Source organism: Salvelinus alpinus, chromosome 30, assembly GCF_045679555.1.
Source record: "Salvelinus alpinus chromosome 30, SLU_Salpinus.1, whole genome shotgun sequence".
Classification (NCBI taxonomy): domain Eukaryota; kingdom Metazoa; phylum Chordata; class Actinopteri; order Salmoniformes; family Salmonidae; genus Salvelinus; species Salvelinus alpinus.
The window spans coordinates 46,927,742-46,946,994 of record NC_092115.1 but is presented as its reverse complement, the minus strand read 5'-3'; the positions used below and the strand labels follow the sequence as shown (position 1 = coordinate 46,946,994).

The window sequence follows — 19,253 nt, the reverse complement described above, 5'->3', positions numbered from 1 at the left end:
ATGCAGGTGTAGAAGCACGGTGGATAGGAAAAACTCTCTAGATAGGAAGAAACCTAGAGGAACCAGGCTATGAGTGAGGGGTGGCCAGTCCTCTTCTGGCTGTGCCGGGTGGAGATAAGTCCAACGAAGCGCTGATGCACGTAACGAAGGTGACAAGTGTGCATAATGATGGGCAGCCCGGTGCCCTCAGTGCCTCTTTGCTTGACATCATGGGAAAATCAAAAGAAATCAGGCAAGACCTCAGAAAGAAAATGTGGACCTCCACAAGTCTGGTTCATTCTTGGGAGCAATATCCAAAGGCATGAAGGTACCACGTTCATCTGTACAAACAATAGTACGCAAGTATAAACACCATGGGACCACACAGCCGTCATACCGCTCAGGAAGGTGGCGCGTTCTGTCTCCTAGAGATGAACACACTTTGGTGCAAAAAGTGCGAATCAATCCCAGAACAACAGCAAAGGACCTTATGAAAATGCTGGAGAAAACAGGTACAAAAGTATTTATATCCACAGTAAAACAAGTCCTAAATCGACATAACCTGAATGGCCGCTCAGCAAGGAAGAAGCCACTGCTCCAAAACCTCCATAAACAAAGCCAGACTACGGTTTGCAACTGCACATGGGGACAAAGATCGTAGTTTTTGGAGAAATGTCCTCTGGTCTGATGAAACAAGAATATAACTGTTTGGTCATAATGACCATCGTTATGTTTGGAGGGAAAAGGGGGAGGCTTGCAAGCCGAAGAACACCATCCCAACCGTGAAGCACGGGGGTGGCCGCATCATGTTGTGGGGGTGCTTTGCTGCAGGAGGGACTGGTGCACTTCACAAAATAGATTACATCATGAGGACGGAAAATGATGTGGATATATTGAAGCAGGATCTCAAGACATCAGTCAGGTCACAAATGGGTCTTCCAAATAAACAATGACCCCAAGCATTCTTCCAAAGTTGTGGCATTAAGGACAACAAAGTCAAGGTATTGGAGTGGCCATCACAAATCCCTGACCTCAATCCTATAGAACATTTTTGGGCAGAACTGAAAAAGCATGTGCGAGAAAGGAGGCCTGCAAACCTGACTCAGTTACACCAGCTCTGTCAAGGTACTATATTTTTACTTTTACTCAAGTACGACAATTGGGTACTTTTTCAACCACTGAATATTTCAGGCCTCACTCTACTGTTTAGTTCGTGCATCGCTTCACTATCGCTTCACTATCAATCAACATCTCTCTATAAAAAAGGCAACCATTGTTTTTCGAGTCAATGCATATCACTTGGTTATAATATCTTTGTACCAGGGTTATATTATCTCTGTCAACCTGTGTGAGTGTGCGTGTGTGCAAGTGCATGGCTTCAGCCCGTGTGTGTGCATGCACGCAATGCGTCCTAGTGTGTTTTCCTCTGTGACCGGCATCCTTTTTTCTCCACAGGGGAATATCTCCACAGAAGAGAAGTAAACTGAAGCCAGCCAACTAATCGCCCCCGCCTGCCCCACCAACTGCTCTCCAATTGTGTCAAGGCTAAGGGGGTTCAGAACCCAGAACCTGTGTGTCCTTTTGAAAATCCTTCTTAATCAAACCACATTAATCACGCTCCTTTCCCTTATTATTTCCAGCGTGGAACACATCCTCTCAGTCCTGTTAACTGCCAACTGGCCCCTGCATCGCCAAGCATAACATCAAATAATAACAGCACATCATCATAGTGTGGGTTGTTAATTAATGAGTGGTATTAATTAGTAGTTACAGGTGTTCGGTTTTCACTCCACGAAGTGGGCCCTTGGGCAGCGTTTACACAGGCAGCACAGTTCTGATCTTTTGGTCTACTATTTGCAAAAGATATGATCTGATTGGTCAAAAGACCAATTAGTGGCTAAAAGATCAGAATTGGGCTGCCTGTGTAAACGCAGCCATGGTGACTTAGGCTACATGGGGAATCAGTTTGGCAGCGGCTAGTTTAATTAACCCACAATGCATGGATTGCAGTTACTCCTTGGCCATAGACTGCGTTTAAGGTAAGGAAACAAATAGGTAAAATCTCCAAACTATCCCTTCTATTGTTGGCCAAGTACCAAATACACCTCCAAACCAAATATCCTGGCCCTAATATGGAAGTAAGCAGAGTCTGTCCTGTCACTGTCTGTCCTGTCGCTTTGCACTGATAAAATTCAGCCGTCCATTGCAATACCCTTACAGTACAAGCTTAATTGCATCCAGAGTATAAATCAATAATCAATGCTTGTAGCTCAGATCTGTCTTTACGAGTCACTCAACAAGCTGACAAGGTGCCACACAGAGTATTCTCTCTGTCAGGATTTTAAACCAAGAAAGAAAGAAAACGTTTGTAAACATAGCTACATTCATTTAGTTGAACATCCTTTACACAGAATCTCTTTGTTTTTGTTATCACATTTGTTGAAGTTGGTCATCACACAGAACGTATTTTCTCCTTCTTCTGATCACATGTGCAGCCAGGTTTTATCCATAGACTGAATGTGCTCCTTAGCCTTCATCCTCAGCACTGCGATGTCGGAGCTACGTTCCACTTGCTCATGCATTGGGTACTTATCGTTGAAGGTGGGAGGACACTGACAGGGAGACAGGGCCATTAACTGCATGCCCTGCACCATCCCCTGGTGCACCTTGCCATGTACTGGAGGGCTGTTGAGGAAGCGTTGGCTGTGGGAGTGGCTAGGGTAAGCAGACTGGAGGTAAGGGCTCTGCCCTGGGCCCATGTAGCCGGGGATAGGGGTGGCACTAGTCATGGGAGAGGTCAGCCAGGGGTTAGACATGGGCCCGTCGTTGGAGGGCATGGGCGGCCGGTTGAAGGACAGCATGGGGGAGTCATGGAGCTTCATGGAGCTAGAGTCCATCTTCTCCTGGTGTCGCCACTTAGCCCGACGATTCTGGAACCAAACCTGGACACGGACAGAGAGGATATAGTATTATTACTATACAGTAGTAGTGTCAGTTATAGATAGCTTCCAGCTCCTCATAATGAAAGTGGGCAGTATGATTAGTGTGTAACAGTATAACTTTAGTACGTCCCCTCGCCCCGACCCGGGCGCGAACCAGGGACCCTCTGCACACATCAACAACTGACACCCACGAAGCGTCGTTACCCATCGCTCCACAAAAGCCGCGGCCCTACTAGCCGCGGCAACACTACTTCTAGGTTTCAGAGCAAGTGACGTAACTGATTGAAACGCTAGTAGCGCGTACCCGCTAACTAGCTAGCCATTTCACATCTGTTACACTCACCCCCCTTTCAACCTCCTCCTTTTCCGCAGCAACCAGTGATCCGGGTCAACAGCATCAATGTAACAGTTTAACTTTAGTACGTCCCCTCGCCCCGACCTCGGGCGCGAACCAGGGACCCTCTGCACACATCAACAACGGTCGCCCACGAAGCATCGTTACCCATCGCTCCACAAAGGCCGCGGCCCTTGCAGAGCAAGGGGCAACACTACTTCTAGGTTTCAGAGCAAGTGACGTAACTGATTGAAATGCTAGTAGCGCGTACCCGCTAACTAGCTAGCCATTTCACATCCGTTACATGTACATAAATAGTAGGAGTAGTAGCAGAAGTTTAGAGCATCATCAAAATTACAGTGGACTGTATAATGCACTGCTGCTGTTGTATTTCTAGTAATATTAGTAGTAGAAGTGGTCATGCCAGTTAGTAATGCTAGTCTAGTGATAGTAAACAGCCGGAGGATCCATACCTTGTACAGTATTATCAGTGCATACTGATAGTAATAGTAGTACTAGATAGTACTAGATAGGCGGAGACTCCATACACTATAATTAATGGTGTAGTAGTAGAAGTAGAGGCTCCATACCTGGACGCGGACCTCAGGGAGGTTGACCTTAATGGCCAGCTCCTCCCGGCTGTAGACATCAGGGTAGTGGGACTTCTCAAAGGCCATCTCCAGCTCGTGGAGCTGGTAGGTTGTGAAGGTGGTGCGGTTACGCCGGTGCTTCTTCTTGGGGTGGTCCTCCTCTGGGGGTTCCGGGGACTTCCCCCCATCGCTGTCCATCCTCTTCTGGAGATCGCCCAGGTCCCCATCACACTTATCACTGCAGAAAAGGCCTGACTCTGAAGGAAGAAAGTAGAAGACAACAGACGTGTTTGTTTAGATATGTCTATTGCATGAGCCTTTCGGGTCATCCGACAGTGCCAGTTTTGCTTCCCAAATGTGGCATACTAAGTCTTGCTTTCACATGATTGGAAAGTTTTTCCTTTTGGTGGAAATGGTATATGGTGGGTATAGTGTTTGATGTGAACTAGTGTTTTTCACAACAAAGGACAGCGCTGTCACGTCTGCTCCCGCTCTTCCCCTCCCCCTGGCGCTTGAGGGCGCCAGAATGCCTTTGCATCACTCACTCCTGCCATCCATCACGTACACCTGCCTTTCCTCGTCACGCACATCAGCGTTATTGGACTCACCTGGACTCTCTTATCACCTGTTCATTTCCTCCCCTATATGTGTCAGTTCCCCAGCTCTGTTCCCCGCTTCTGCATTGATTGTTTTCTGTTTGCTAACGCTGTTTATGTCTCGTTCCATGTCCGTTATTTATTAAATGTTACTCCCCGTACCTGCTTCGTCTCTCCAGCGTCATCTTTGTGACAGAATGCAGAAGCCATCACACGAAGCATCGGGGAGTACTGGCGTTCTGGTTGGTATAGTGGCATCGGCTCTGGGTCACCACCGATGGAACCGGGGGTGCCTAGCCTGCTCGTCGGGCTTCCACGCCCTAGCAGGCTCGAGAGGTTTCCTTGCTCCGGTTGGCTCGGATGGCGCCCATCCCACGTCGGGCCTCAGCTGGATCGTCAGTTCTTGTCTGCCCAGCCGGTCCAGGAGTTTTTTGTTTGTTTGTTTTTTGTTTTGTCGGTGACGTCGGGGGTGGATTCTGCCGCCGATGGAACCGGGGGTGCCTAAGCCAGCCCGTCGAGCTTTCATGCCCTGGCTGGCTCGAGAGGTTTCATTGCCTCGGTTGGCTCGGTGGCTTCCCATCCCACGTCACACTCCACCGGATCATCGGGTTTCCTCAGCGGGATCGACAGGCGTCTTGACTCAGCCGGATCGTCAGGCTCCCATGCCTCAGCCGGCTCGCCAGGCTCTCACGCTCCTGCCGGTTCGTCGGGCTTCCACGCCTCAACCGGCTTGCCCAGCGCCCATGTCTCGGACGGTTCGCCCAGGTGGGACGCCGGGTGGCGCCCCTAGAGGGGGGGTACTGTCACGTCTGCTCCCGCTCTTCCCCTCCCCCTGGCGCTTGAGGGCGCCAGAATGCCTTGCATCACTCACTCCTGCCATCCATCACGTACACCTGCCTTTCCTCGTCACGTGCATCAGCGTTATTGGACTCACCTGGACTCTCTTATCACCTGTTCATTTCCTCCCCTATATGTGTCAGTTCCCCCAGCTCTGTTCCCCGCTTCTGCATTGATTGTTTTCTGTTTGCTAACGCTGTTTATGTCTCGTTCCATGTCCGTTATTTATTAAATGTTACTCCCCGTACCTGCTTCGTCTCTCCAGCGTCATCTTTGTGACAAGCGCCTTCTGCTTAATCTATGGTAGACAATTCACAATCACATGGCATTCAGCCACAGTTCCAATAGCCATACCACTTAGAATACATGCACACTATAATGCATAATTCTAGGTAGCTACTGTAGCATGCTGCTTAAGATGGATATTGCAACAGAGGATAAAGGCAATGCAAGCTGCAGGCCTCTTCACTGAGGGTGACGTCATAATGTCTTTCACTGCATTCCTTTGTCCCAGTAATCCCATGGGGACAGATGCCACCTAATAAACCTGAACGTCCCCGTGTGCCCTGGGCTGACCAGCTCTAATCTACACAAAAAACGTTACTTGGCCTCTCTACCGGCCCAAGAACCAGAACTTATTTTCGAAGAAAACGGGGTGAAGTTGAAGAGCCCACCACACATGGTGGATGGAGGGTAGATCCCATTAGAGCTTGATAATTATTGAATCCATATCAATTGAGATTATTATCAGATTCATTGGCTTAGTTAATATCCTGTAATGATACAGTAATGGATAATTGTTATGTCATGTTATGATAAACAAGTATTTTTCCCAATGAAAAGGGAAAAATAATCAGTACAAGTATAAATATATTGTAGCTTTACTGTAGTAATAAACTGTAGTCTCTGAATCTTTGCATGAAATGAGAACCCGAGCACAGTGTGTTTTCAACTGGCATTGCCTTTTCTCTTGGATCAAAGATTCTAAGCAAACATTGCGACTACTCATTTTACTGGACAAAATGTAAAGTCTTTACTGGTCAAACTATTGTTTCTCAATCTGTGACCAACATACATTCCTCCCCATTGACACTTTCCTTGTACTATTGTAGTGTGTCTCTAGTGACACGTCAGATCCAGAAATGCAATGGAAAACTAGACTAGACCTGCTCCATGAGATTGTGCAAATATTTAGAATCACGTCAATATCAAATCAACAAAAATTGACATAAGTCATTTCACATGCACCAATGCATGCACATTGGTGTTGTGGCTGCATATGTAAATTGAATCATGTAATAAATGCAATGTATCAATTAATTAATTGAACCAATCAATCAAAACAACCATCGCACTGATCATGGAAGGCAGAGTGCTGTGTGATGTCCCCCAGGCTGGCAAGGTGTCCGTAGGGGTCTGACTGGATCTGCTTCCCCTGGTACTCCAGACCCTCTGTGTCCACTTTATGGGCCCCCACGCCCTCCACGGGGGTGAGCAGGGGTTCCTGGTCTTTCCTGAAGCCCAGGATCACATCAATGCTGTGGACTCGACCTCCTACGCTAGACCCCCCTCCCTTCACCATGTCATGGTAGTTGTCTGGTGACATGCAGCCGTCATCCACCATTCCCAAGGTATCCATTGACAAATGCATCCGGAAGAGCTTTCAGGGAGCTCGATATGTTGTCCAGCTTTTTAAGTATCGAAACTCCAAGTAACGAGTTCCTCCTTCTGCTTCTGTCTATTTGACTGAGCAGATATAGTTGGACCTGACAGGCAGACAGTAGTACAGGTGGTCTCTGGTCACTTCTCCTCACATAGGGATTATATCACGAGAAAGCAAGTCAGAAGAGAAATGAAGGCTGCTTCCATTTTTTTATTTTTTTATTTTACCAGGTAAGTTGACTGAGAACACGTTCTCATTTGCAGCAACGACCTGGGGAATAGTTACAGAGGAGAGGAGGGGGATGAATGAGCCAATTGTAAACTGGGGATTATTAGGTGACCATGATGGTTTGAGGGCCAGATTGGGAATTTAGCCAGGACACCGGGGTTAACACCCCTACTCTTACGATAAGTGCCATGGGATCTTTAAAGACCTCAGAGAGTCAGGACACCCGTTTAACGTCCCATCCGAAAGACAGCACCCTACACAGGGCAGTGTCCCCAATCACTGCCCTGGGGCATTGGGATATTTTTTTTAGACCAGAGGAAAGAGTGCCTCCTACTGGCCCTCCAACACCACTTCCAGCAGCATCTGGTCTCCCATCCAGGGACTGACCACCACCAACCCTGCTTAGCTTCAGAAGCAAGCCAGCAGTGGTATGCAGGGTGGTATGCTGAACACATTGGGGGTTGCTGATCTTGTCTTTGAAATGTCCTGTCTGTCTACAAAACAGAATTTGGGGAGTTAGACATTTTAGTCTCATAAAAACACAGTTTGCTGTACTGAAAGTTCTGTTGTGAAAGTACTTATATTCCACTTGCATATGGCACTTGTTGATATTACAACCAATACAGACAGTATTGGTTGTAATGTTACTTCAGTGACAAGTAATTTCCCTTCAGTTGGAAAACTGTGGGCATATTTGATGATGATATGCACAATTCACATCTGACATTTCTGACAATTCTGCATTCTTCATGTTCCATGCTTGACTGAAAGCAACCAAACCCAAACTTTTTTTTCTGTATCTTTGTCATACAAACTTGTCCAACAGTTTGCATTTAAAGGTATTTTTCAGTAGAATGTTTTTACTTAAGAGGTAAAATCTGACTCATACATCAATTTTGAATGCAAAAGCATACATTCATTGATGTAATTTGTTGAAATATTGATGTATGTCATTTGTTTTCGTCAATAATATGTTTAAAATCAATACCCATTTGATTAGTTCAAAAATATGATCTGAGATTATCAACAGGTGTTTGTAAAATAAATGTATTTATTATCATAATGTTATAGCTAGCTACAAATATCAGAAAAATAGATATAGCATAGAATTTACAAGTTATAAGATTATATAGTAAACATGGGTTTAAGAATAAATATCTGTCTTTGATTTTATAGTTTTGAAAGTTTGCAGGAGAGGCAATAGATGCATTCAGATAAAGTACACCTTATGATATTGGAAAAACAATGGCACAAGACTGCAATGAAACGAAAATAATAGTACTTTTTGTAACAAAGTATTAATAGTACTATCAACTCAAAATAAACAACAATATCACTAGTGACATAAGTAAGCGTACGTATCTATATCCAGGTAACTTAGTTATAGAACACACATCCTCTTCCAATGCCGAGCCATGAGTTGTGGTTCCTCTATCAGACAAGTTGCAAACGACGGTGGATGGGAGTTCCATTAGCTGTGCACTTGCTCCTCCCAACCTCCTTGAAAGTCTGCAAACATATACAGTATGTGAGCAAAGTAATAAGTATCGAAACTCCAAGTAACGAGTTCCTCCTTCTGCTTCTGTCTATTTGACTGAGCAGATCAAAAAAGGAAAAAAGAAAATTGTCACATGCGGCGTGTACAACAGGTTTATACTTCACCGTAAAATGCTCACTTATGAGCCATTCCCAACGATGCATATGTTTTTTTAAATAAGAAAAAGAAAAATTGTGTAACAAGAGTAATAAAATACACAAGAATTAAGGTATACAGTGCATTCGGAAAGTATTCAGACCGCTTCCCTTTTTCAGCATTTTGTTACGTTACAGTCTTATTCTAAAAAGGATTCAATAAATAAACATTTTTATCAATCTATACACAATACCCCATGATGATGAAGCGAAAACAGATTTTGAGATTTTTTTGCAAATGTATATTTTAAAAAATAACAAGAATTCAGACCCTTTGCTATGAGACTCGAAAATGAGCTCAGGTGCATCCTGTTTCCATTGATCATCCTTGATCTTTCTACAACTTGATTGGAGTCCACCTGTGGTAAATTCCATTTATTGGACATGATTTGGAAAGGCACACACCTGTCTATATAAGCTCCCACAGTTGACAGTGCATGTCAGAGCAAAAACCAAGCCATGAGGTCGAAGGAATTGTCCGTAGAGCTCTGAGACAGGATTGTGTCGAGGAACAGATCTGGGGAAGTGTACCTAAACATTTCTGCAGCATTGAAAGTCCCCAAGAACATAGTGGCCTCCATCATTCTTAAATGGAAGAAGTTTGAAAACACCAACACTCTTCCTAGAATTGCCCCCCCGGCCAAACTGAGCAATCGAGGGAGAAGGGACTTGGTCAGGGAGGTGACCAAGAACCAGATGGTCACTCTGACAGAGCTGTCAGAGTTCCTCTGTGCAGATGGGATAACCTTCCAGAAGGACAACCATCTCTGCAGCACTTCACCAATCAGCCTTCATGGTAGAGTGGCCAGACGGAAGCCACTCCTCAGTAAAAGGCACATGACAGCCAGCTTGGAGTTTGCTAACAGGCACCTAAATACTATCAGACCATGAGAAACAAGATTCTCTGGTCTGATGAAACCAAGTTTGAACTCTTTGGTGTCACGTCTGGAGGAAAGCTGGCGCCATCCCTACGGTGAAGCATGGTGGTGGCATCATCATGCTGTGGGGATGTTTTTCAGTGGCAGAGTCTGGGAGACTAGTCAGGATCGAGGGAAACATGAACAGAGCAAAGTACAGAGATATGCTTGATGTAAACCTGCTCCAGAGCGCTCAGGACCTCAGACTGGGGTGAAGATTCACCTTCCAACAGGATAATGTCCTTGAGTGACCCAACCAGAGCCCGGACTTGAACCCGATCTAACATCTTTGGAGAGACCTGAAAATAGCTGTGCAGCAATGCTCCCCATCCAATCTGACAGACCTTGAGAGGATTAAGGTAACTGTAAAAATTCATTTTGAAAGAATTTCCAGTTGCAAGGGATCTGTGGGAAAATGGAAGATCGTCGTTATTAGACTTTTACATCACCAGGTAATTGTGTATTACTAAAGTGTAATATCTCTCATAACAAACCATAATAACATTGGATAGATAGACATGTGGATGTGACAAGAGCAGGATCATATGAAGGATAGCATCACAAATTAATAGATAAATACCACAATACAACAGTTGCATCAGTAACCTCAAATGTAATCAATACACATTTAATGTAAATTGATCCCATGTAGGCCATGAAACATTTTGCATTACAGTGCTATTTGTTAATGTTCTGATCTTTTCATATAGGCTATTGGCTCACTCTTTATATATTTATTGATCGATAATAATGTCAGGATTATTAGACAAATGGCAAGACGTTCAGCTGGAGAAACAGCTTGTTGAAATGTCGTGCCTGCCCTTACAATGCGAGGTCCCACCCTGAACAGCGGGTCATCAAACTGGGCTTTATCAAGCCTGTAATAGACCTGGAACATCACATCGTCGAACCCCAGCTCCAGCACCAGATGATAGTACACTCCATACCAGCTGCGTGACATCAGCATGGGGTGAACACACATGGAGCGTTGTCACCGCAGGTTCCATCGTTGACAGATTGGCACAATAGCCAGGGGCAGTAGCAGTGCATGGGTAAAATCCCTGAGGAAGCCAAACCAGTAAAAAAAACTATGTTACTACTTATGTTGTGATATTTGCTTTGTTTGCTCTATAACCCATTAGTTCATACTCAACTGTGATATACCATAAGGCCCGAGACAATTAAAAGACAATAGTCACACAGTGGCGGAATAAATTAAACTACACGTTTGTTTCCTCCCAAAACCGGAGAGCAACATCTGTTCGGTGAAATCCACAAAGCAAATATTGCATGGTCAAGCAAGTTAATGTTAGATAGTTTACTAAACAACTACTGATTTAGAACCACAGAGTTACCACAACTCAGCACAAAGGTAACAGGAGCACTGATTCCGCTAATTCAGCACCATTACAACCTAAACCTTTAAACATCATCAAATCAACAAGGCTATACAGTATATGCTTAGTTTAATACACTGAAAACAAACTTAAAGATACCAAAAACTATTTAGTCAAATCAATGTTGCTAAATATCATGTGGCTTTCCATGGTACTGATTTCTGTATCTGTGTGTGTGTACGCGCAAGTAGAAATAATAATACGTTGACTCACCCTACTTGTAGACTAGTTAAATGCCAATGCCATCCTCTCTTTCATGTTGGCAAAACGGTCTATGGCTCTGTCATACAGTACGCTATTCGTTTTTGTTGTCATAGCCTACCTAGCTAAAATGCTTGCTAGCCTAACTTCTTTGCATGAGCAACAATGAACCAGCTAAGTTAGCTAGCTAGTTAACGTGAGTCTACTAGGCTACATTTAGGCTACATATTCAACTTCAATCATCTCAGGCCAGTGACACAATATATGAATTTATGGTTAGATTATAATCACCATCATAATCAATGGCCTGTACAGAGAATTTAGTCAAAAACCACAAGTCCAAATTCCCAACTCTATCCATGGCATAGGAAATGATTGATTTAGCAAGCTAGCTACTGCAGGACATTAACACAAGCAGACCAGAAACAGACACGTTTTTCTGACAATGATGATGTGTTGCTTAAGATGTGATTTGATTGGTGTGAAGCCAAATTCAAACCAGCCGTACTTTTTTTTTTACCCCCTTTTTCTCCCCAATTTTGTGATTACAATCTTGTCTCATCGATGCAACTCCCCAACTGGCTCGATAGAGGCTAAGATTGAGTTATGCGTCCTTCAAAACATAACCCGCCAAACCTCACTTCTTAACACCCGCTCGCTTAACCCGAAAGCCAGCTGCACCACTGTCAGAGGAAACACCTTTCAACTGTCTACCGAAGTCAGCCTTCAGGCGCCCGGCCCACCACAAGGAGTCGCTAGAGTGCGATGAGCCCAGTAAAGCCCCCCGGCCAAACCCTCTCCTAACCCGGACAGGCCAATTGTGCACCGCCCAGTGGGACTCCCGGTCACGGCCGGTTATGACACAGCCGAACCCCAGGCTGTAGTGACGCCGAAACACTGCGATGCAGTGCCTTGGACCGCTGTGCCACTCGGGAGGACCATGTCATACTCTTTTGTTCCAGACAGCTTCAGATACATGGGCTACACATACTGAGACAGAGGGGTGCTGTCTCCCTCACTCGGATGATTTCTCAGGTGAGATTCTGCCACTTGCGAATTGACAGACAGTTATGAAGACACAGAGAGACAAAATATAAATTATTATTATTTATTTTTTGGGGTTAAATATTTGTGGAAGCCTGGTTTCCCTTGACATCCATGAATACACGCCAATGGCCAGGAGTTTCCTGTTTGCGATTCATGATGAAATGGAGATGTGTGGAAATATTAGCGGGAAGACATTTCATTCGGTGTCAAGGTGTCGATAAGGTCTTTTTAAAAATGTGCCTATCATATACAAATAACCAATGAAATACATTTGTATTAGTCATTTTAAAAAGCTTCAATTATTTACCTGTGAATAAAGTAATGAAACGAAGTTAAATTAAACTATTTAACCATTTAATAACCAGACCTTCATACAAACTAGGCTGAATTCTTGATGCACAACCGAACGTGTTGCTCTATGCTGCCAGCATGCCTACAAGCAAGCCAGTCTTGGCGGCCGAAGCGGCACGTGGCAAGTTGCTGCTGTATACTCTATATGGGCCGTCATAGACTTCAATGGGAGAAGGGTGGCGGGCGGCAAAACTCAAGCAAGCGGTTTGTGGTGCTGGCTCCCGTGAGAGGTGCCACTGGCTCGGCACTCGAGATGAAACAAGCTGAGGTCTTGAGTGGCTGCCACACATGGTTGACGAATGAGCAGAGTTAATCTTGTCAACCAATCAACAATGTTTTAATGACAATATCAAATCAAATGTTAATCATCACATGCACAGAATACAATAAACCTTACCAATAAATGCTTACTCACAAGCCCTTAACCAACAATGCTGTCTTTGTCCTTTGTCCTTGTCTCCACCCCCCTCCAGGTGTCGCCCATCTTCCTCATTATCCCATACCGGTGTTCTCGGTTTGTCTTTTGCCAGTTCGTTTTGTTTCGTCAAGCCTACCAGCGTTTTCCCCATGTTCCTGTCTTTCTCTAGTTCCTGTTTTCTAGCTTTCCCGGTTTTGACCATTCTGCCTGCCCTGACCCTGAGACTGACTGCCGTTCTGTACATTTCTGACTCTGCTCTGGATTACTGACTGCCCTTTACATGTCGTTTGCCTGCCCCCCAGTTGTTGTAATAAGCTTTTGTTACTTTGAAACTGTCTGCATCTGGGTCTTCTCCTGAGGTGTGATAGTACGAACTGGCCATGACATACCCAGCAGACTCGGACCAGCTCCACAACGCTGTCTCCTCCCAAGGAGCCACTATTGGAAGACACGAGGAGTTGCTTTGTGGGCTTATGGAAGGGTTCCAGACCTTGGCCGAACGCCATGACCATGCATTGAACACATTGCTGGAGAAATTCTGCGGGTTTGTCTGTCAGGCAGCCTTCCATGACAGTAACCTCCCAGCCCCTTAGAAACCCAGCTGTTAGCAGCACGACTTCCCTAGCCACCCTGGTTTCTCAAGAACCACACTTACCTCCCCGGAATGGTTTGCTGGCTGGGAACCTCGTGCAGTGTTCTCTCATAATCGAGCTGGAGCCCTCCTCATTCCCCTTGGACCACACAAAGATAGTGTGCTTGAACACGCTGATGTCCGGGAGGGCTCTCACCTGGGTTATGGCCATGTGGGAACAACAGTTGGCCGTATGCTTCAGTCTGGAGGAGTTCGTTGCAGAGGTGAAGAAGATTCTCCATTGTCTGGGAGAGAGGCTGCCCGGAAGTTACTCTAGCTTCGGCAAGACTCCCGCAGACTAAGCTGTGAATTTCCGCACGTTGGCAGCTGAGTGCCTGGAACCCAGAAGCGCTGTTCGACATGTTCCCGCACAGGTTATCGGCGGAGTAAAGGATGAATTAGCAGCCCGGGTACTATCAACAGATCTTGACTAACTCATTGCCTTGACCATCCGGATCGATGGGCGGCTAAGGGAATGAGGGAAGGAGAGGAGGTCCGACTCCACTCGCTCACCCAAGGATTCCATCTTGCCTCCGAGGCATCCCGGAAGTCCCCGACGTCTCCGTTGTCGAGAGGACACAAGGCTACCCGGTTCCCCCGAGAGTTTCCGAAGTCTGCCGATTCACCTCTTCCCGAGCCAATGCAACTAGGCAGAGCTAGACTGTCACCAGCAGAACGTCTACACCGGATTCACACAAAGAGTTGCCTGTATTGCGGGACTACTGGTCATTTCGTGTCCTTCTCCAGGCTCACCGGTAGGGGTGAGTACTCTGGGGGGGGGCCATGCGGAGAACTTTTCCTCTCCCCTTACTCGCATCTCTTTCTATGCGATCCTGCTGTTGGGGAACCAGTCGAAATCTCTCTGGGTACTCATTGACTCTGTGGCAGATGAGAGTTTTTTGGACGGTACCCTGGCGTCCGAGCTGGTCATCCCCACTCAGCCCCTCTCCATTCCCATGGACGTTAGAGCGCTGGACGGGTGCTCTATAGGCCGGGTCACCCACAATACCACTCCCATCAAGCTACATGGGTCAGGGAACCACAGTGAGGCTATCCAATTTATGCTTATTAAGTCTCCTCAGGTTCCCGTGGTATTGGGATTCTCTTGGCTCCAGCAACACAATCCCCTAATAGACTGGACTGCTGGTGCAATCATTGGCCCGTTTTGCCATGCCCATTGTCCAAAGTCAGCGCAGCCTGCCCCAGGACGTCTTTCTGTGGGCTTGGCAGATGCCCCGGACTTCTCCGCAATTCCTGTGGAGTACCAGGACCTCTAGGGCCACTTCACTTCCTCTGCACCGACCCTATGACTGCGGGATCAACATTTTCCCAGGCACCACACCGCCGCCGGGGGCGACTGTGCTCTGTCGGGTCCGGAGACCAATGCTATGGAGACCTACATCGAGGACTCCCGAGCTGCAGGGTGTAGCCGTCCTTCTGCCTCTTCCCGCCGGCGCAGGGTTCTTCTTTGTGGAGAAAAAGGACAAAACCCTGTGCGCATGCATCGACTACTGGGGCCTCAATGACATCACGGTGAAGAACCGCTACCTGCTACCACTCATCGCCTCTGCCTTCGAGCCGCTCCAGGGGCCCTCCATTTTCTTGAAGTTGGACTTGCGGAACGCCTATCATCTGGTGCGGATACGGGAAGGGGACAAGTGGAAGACTGCCTTCAACACGGCCAGCGGTCACTACGAAAAGGCTTACCTGCCACCTGGGCCCTGGTCGGACCCTGGCCTTTGTGCGGCAACGCTTTTGGTGGCCTAACATGGTTCCGGATGTCTCAGCGATCGTCACCGCCTGCACGATCTGTGTGCAGAACAAGACTCCTCGGCAAGCTCCGGCTGGTCTCCTTCAACCACTGCCTGTCCCTCACTGTCTCTGGTCTCACATATCCCTGAACTTCGTCACTGGTCTTCCCCCGTCTGATAGCAACACCGCCATCCTGACTGTGGTGGACCGGTTTTCCAAAGCCGCCCATTTCATTCCTCTTCCCAAGCTCCAGGGTCCTCAGTTCTCATCCCGATTCTGGAAAGCGTTCTGCACACTTATTGGGTTGTTGGCCAGCCTGTCCTCTGGGTTCCACCCTCAGTCCAACGGCCAGTCAGAGCGAGCAAATCCAGACCTGTAGACGACTCTTCGCTGCCTTGTGTCCGCCAACCCCACCACCTGGAGCCAGTAACTTGGGTTGAATACGCCCGCAACATCCTCCCCTGCTCTGCCACCGGGCTCTCACCTTTCGAGTGTTCCCTGGGTTATCAGCCCACGCTTTTCCCGGAGCAAGAGGAAGAGGTCGGCATACCCTCGGCCCAGACATTTGTCTGCCACTGTCGCCATACCTGGAAGAGAGCCCGGTTGGCTCTTCTGAAGACCACCTCCAGGTATCGACGAGGTATTTACTCCACTACATTCCTCAAGAAAATAATGTACTTTCTACTCCAAACATTTTCCCTGACACCCAAAAGTACTCATTACATTTTGAATGCTTAGCTTGACAGGAAAATGGTCTAATTCACGCACTTAGAGAACATCCTATCTCATCCCTACTGCATCTGATCTGGTGGATTCACTAAACACAAATGCTTTGTTTGTAATTGATGTCTAAGTGTTGGAGTGTGCCCCTGGCTATCCGTTTAAAAAAAATGTAAACAAGAAAATGGTTTGGAGCCATCTAGTTTGCTTAATATAAGGTCTTTGAAATTATTTAAACTTTTACTTTTGATACTTAAGTATATATTAGCAATTACATGTACTTTTGATACTTAAGTATATTTATAACCAAATACTTTCACTTTTACCTTAATAGAAATTGACTCATGTATCTTTACTTTTACTCAGGTATGACAATTGGGTACTTTTTCCACCACTGTCCCTCAGTCACGCAGTGAATTTCAACCACAAAGACCAGGGAGGTTTTCCAATGCTTCTCAAAGAAGGGGACCTATTGGTAGATGGGTATAAAAAAAAGCCAGATATTGAATATCCCTTTCAGCATGGTGTTAATAATATTATTAATGACACTTTGGATGGTGTATCAATACACCCAGTCACTACAAAGATACAGAAGTCCTTCCTAACTAATTTGCCAGAGTGGAAGAAAACCACTCAGGGATTTCACCATGAGACCAATGGTGACTTTAAAACAGTTAAAGTTTAATGGCTGTTTTTTCTTTTTTTTTTCTTCTTTTTTTCAACTTTATTTAACCAGGTAGGCAAGTTGAGAACAAGTTCGCATTTACAATTGCGACCTGGCCAAGATTAAGCAAAGCAGTTCGACACATACAACAACACAGAGTAAAACAAACATACAGTCAATAATAAAGTAGAAAAATAAGTCTATATACAATGTGAACAAATGAGGTGAGATAAGGGAGGTAAAGGCAAAAAAAGGCCATGGTGGCGAGGTAAATACAATATACATTTAAGTCATTTAGCAGACGCTCTTATCCAGAGCGACTAACAAATTGGAAAGTTCATACATATTCATCCTGGTCCCCCCGTGGGGAATGAACACACAACCCTGGCGTTGCAAGCGCCATGCTCTACCAACTGAGCCACACGGGACCACGTAAAACACTGGAATGGTAGATTTGCAGTGGAAGAATGTGCAAAGTAGAAATAGAAATAATGGGGTGCAAAGAAGCAAAATAAAAAAATAAAAAAATACAGCAGGGGAAGGGGTAGTTGTTTGGGCTAAATTATAGATGGGCTATGTACAGGTGCCGTAATCTGTGAGCTGCTCTGACAGCTTGTGCTTAAAGCTAGTGAGGGAGATAAGTGTTTCCAGTTTCAGAGATTTTTGTGGTTCGTTCCAATCATTGGCAGCAGAGAACTGGAAGGAGAGGCGGCCAAAGGAGGAATTGGCTTTGGGGGTGACCAGAGAGATATATCTGCTGGAGCGTGTGCTACAGGTGGGTGCTGCTATGGTGACCAGCGAGCTGGGATAAGGGGGGACTTTACCTAGCAGGGTCTTGTAGATGACCTGGAGCCAGTGGGTTTGGCGACGAGTATGAAGCGAGGGCCAGCCAATGAGAGCATACAGGTCGCAGTGGTGGGTAGTATATGGGGCTTTGGTGACAAAACGGATGGCACTCTGATAGACTGCATCCAATTTATTGAGTAAGGTATTGGAGGCTATTTTGTAAATGACATCGCCGAAGTCGACGATCGGCAGGATGGTCAGTTTTACGAGGGTATGTTTGGCAGCATGAGTGAAGGATGGGGCAGGTGCAGGCAGTGATCGATTGAAGAGCATGCATTTACTTTTACTTGTATTTAAGAGCAGTTGGAGGCCACGGAAGGAGAGTTGTATGGCATTGAAGCTCGTCTAGAGGGTTGTTAACACAGTGTCCAAAGAAGGGCCAGAAGTGTACAGAATGGTGTCGTCTGCATAGAGGTGGATCAGAGACTCACCAGCAGCAAGAGCGACATCATTGATGTATACAGAGAAGAGAGTCGGCCCAAGAATTGAACCCTGTGGCACCCCCATTGAGACTGCCAGAATCCCGGACAACAGGCCCTCCGATTTGACACACTGAACTCTATCAGAGAAGTAGTTGGTGAACCAGGCGAGGCAATCATTTGAGAAACCAAGGCTATTGAGTCTGCCGATGAGGATGTGGTGATTGACAGAGTCGAAAGCCTTGGCCAGGTCAATGAATACGGCTGCACAGTATTGTTTCTTATCGATGGCGGTTAAGATATCGTTTAGGACCTTGAGCGTGGCTGAGGTGCACCCATGACCAGCTCTGAAACCAGATTGCATAGCGGAGAAGGTGCGGTGGGATTCGAAATGGTCGGTAATCTGTTTGTTGACTTGGCTTTCGAAGACCTTAGAAAGGCAGGGTAGGATAGATATAGGTCTGTAGCAGTTTGGGTCAAGAGTGTCTCCCCCTTTGAAGAGGGCCGCAGCTGCTTTCCAATTTTTTGGGAATCTCAGACACGAAGGAGAGGTTGAACAGGCTAGTAAGAGGGGTTGCAATTGAAACCAGGTGATGTCATCGCATGTGTGGGTGGTGGAACTGAAAGGTTGGATAAGGTGTAATGGGCAGGGCTAGAGGCTCTACAGTGAATTAAGCAAATAAATACTAACCAGAACAGCAATGGACAAGGCATATTGACATTAAGGAGAGGCATGCTTAGAGTGATCATAAGGGTCCAGTGAGTAGTCAGGTTGGTTGGGGTTATGGCGATTCAGACAGCTAGCCGGGCCATGGGTAGCAAGCTGGCAGAAGATGGAGGTCTGTTTTTAGCCACCTCGTACATTTCTGTCGGTAGATTAGTGGGGCTCTGTGTAGTAGAGGGGACCAATCCAATTGTCAAAATAGTCATAGTTATAGTGGCCCAAGAAAATTGTCCGATAGACCTATTCAGATAGCAGCAGATAAGACAGCTAACGATTAGCGGGCCGCAGATGGGCGTTCAGGTTAC

At 46.2% G+C, this 19,253-nt stretch overlaps 1 protein-coding gene across 1 annotated transcript; it reads right to left on the bottom strand.

The window, feature by feature from the left end:
- Nucleotides 1–2,462: 2,462 nt before the first annotated feature.
- Nucleotides 2,463–6,929, bottom strand: LOC139559994 (retinal homeobox protein Rx1-like). Its single transcript, XM_071376504.1, has 3 exons — nt 6,626–6,929; nt 3,846–4,102; nt 2,463–2,921 (listed from the first exon to the last, which is right to left on the bottom strand). The coding sequence occupies exons 1-3, from the start codon at nt 6,927–6,929 to the stop codon at nt 2,463–2,465; spliced, it is 1,020 nt and encodes a 339-aa protein (XP_071232605.1).
- Between the last annotated feature and the right edge of the window lie 12,324 nt (nt 6,930–19,253).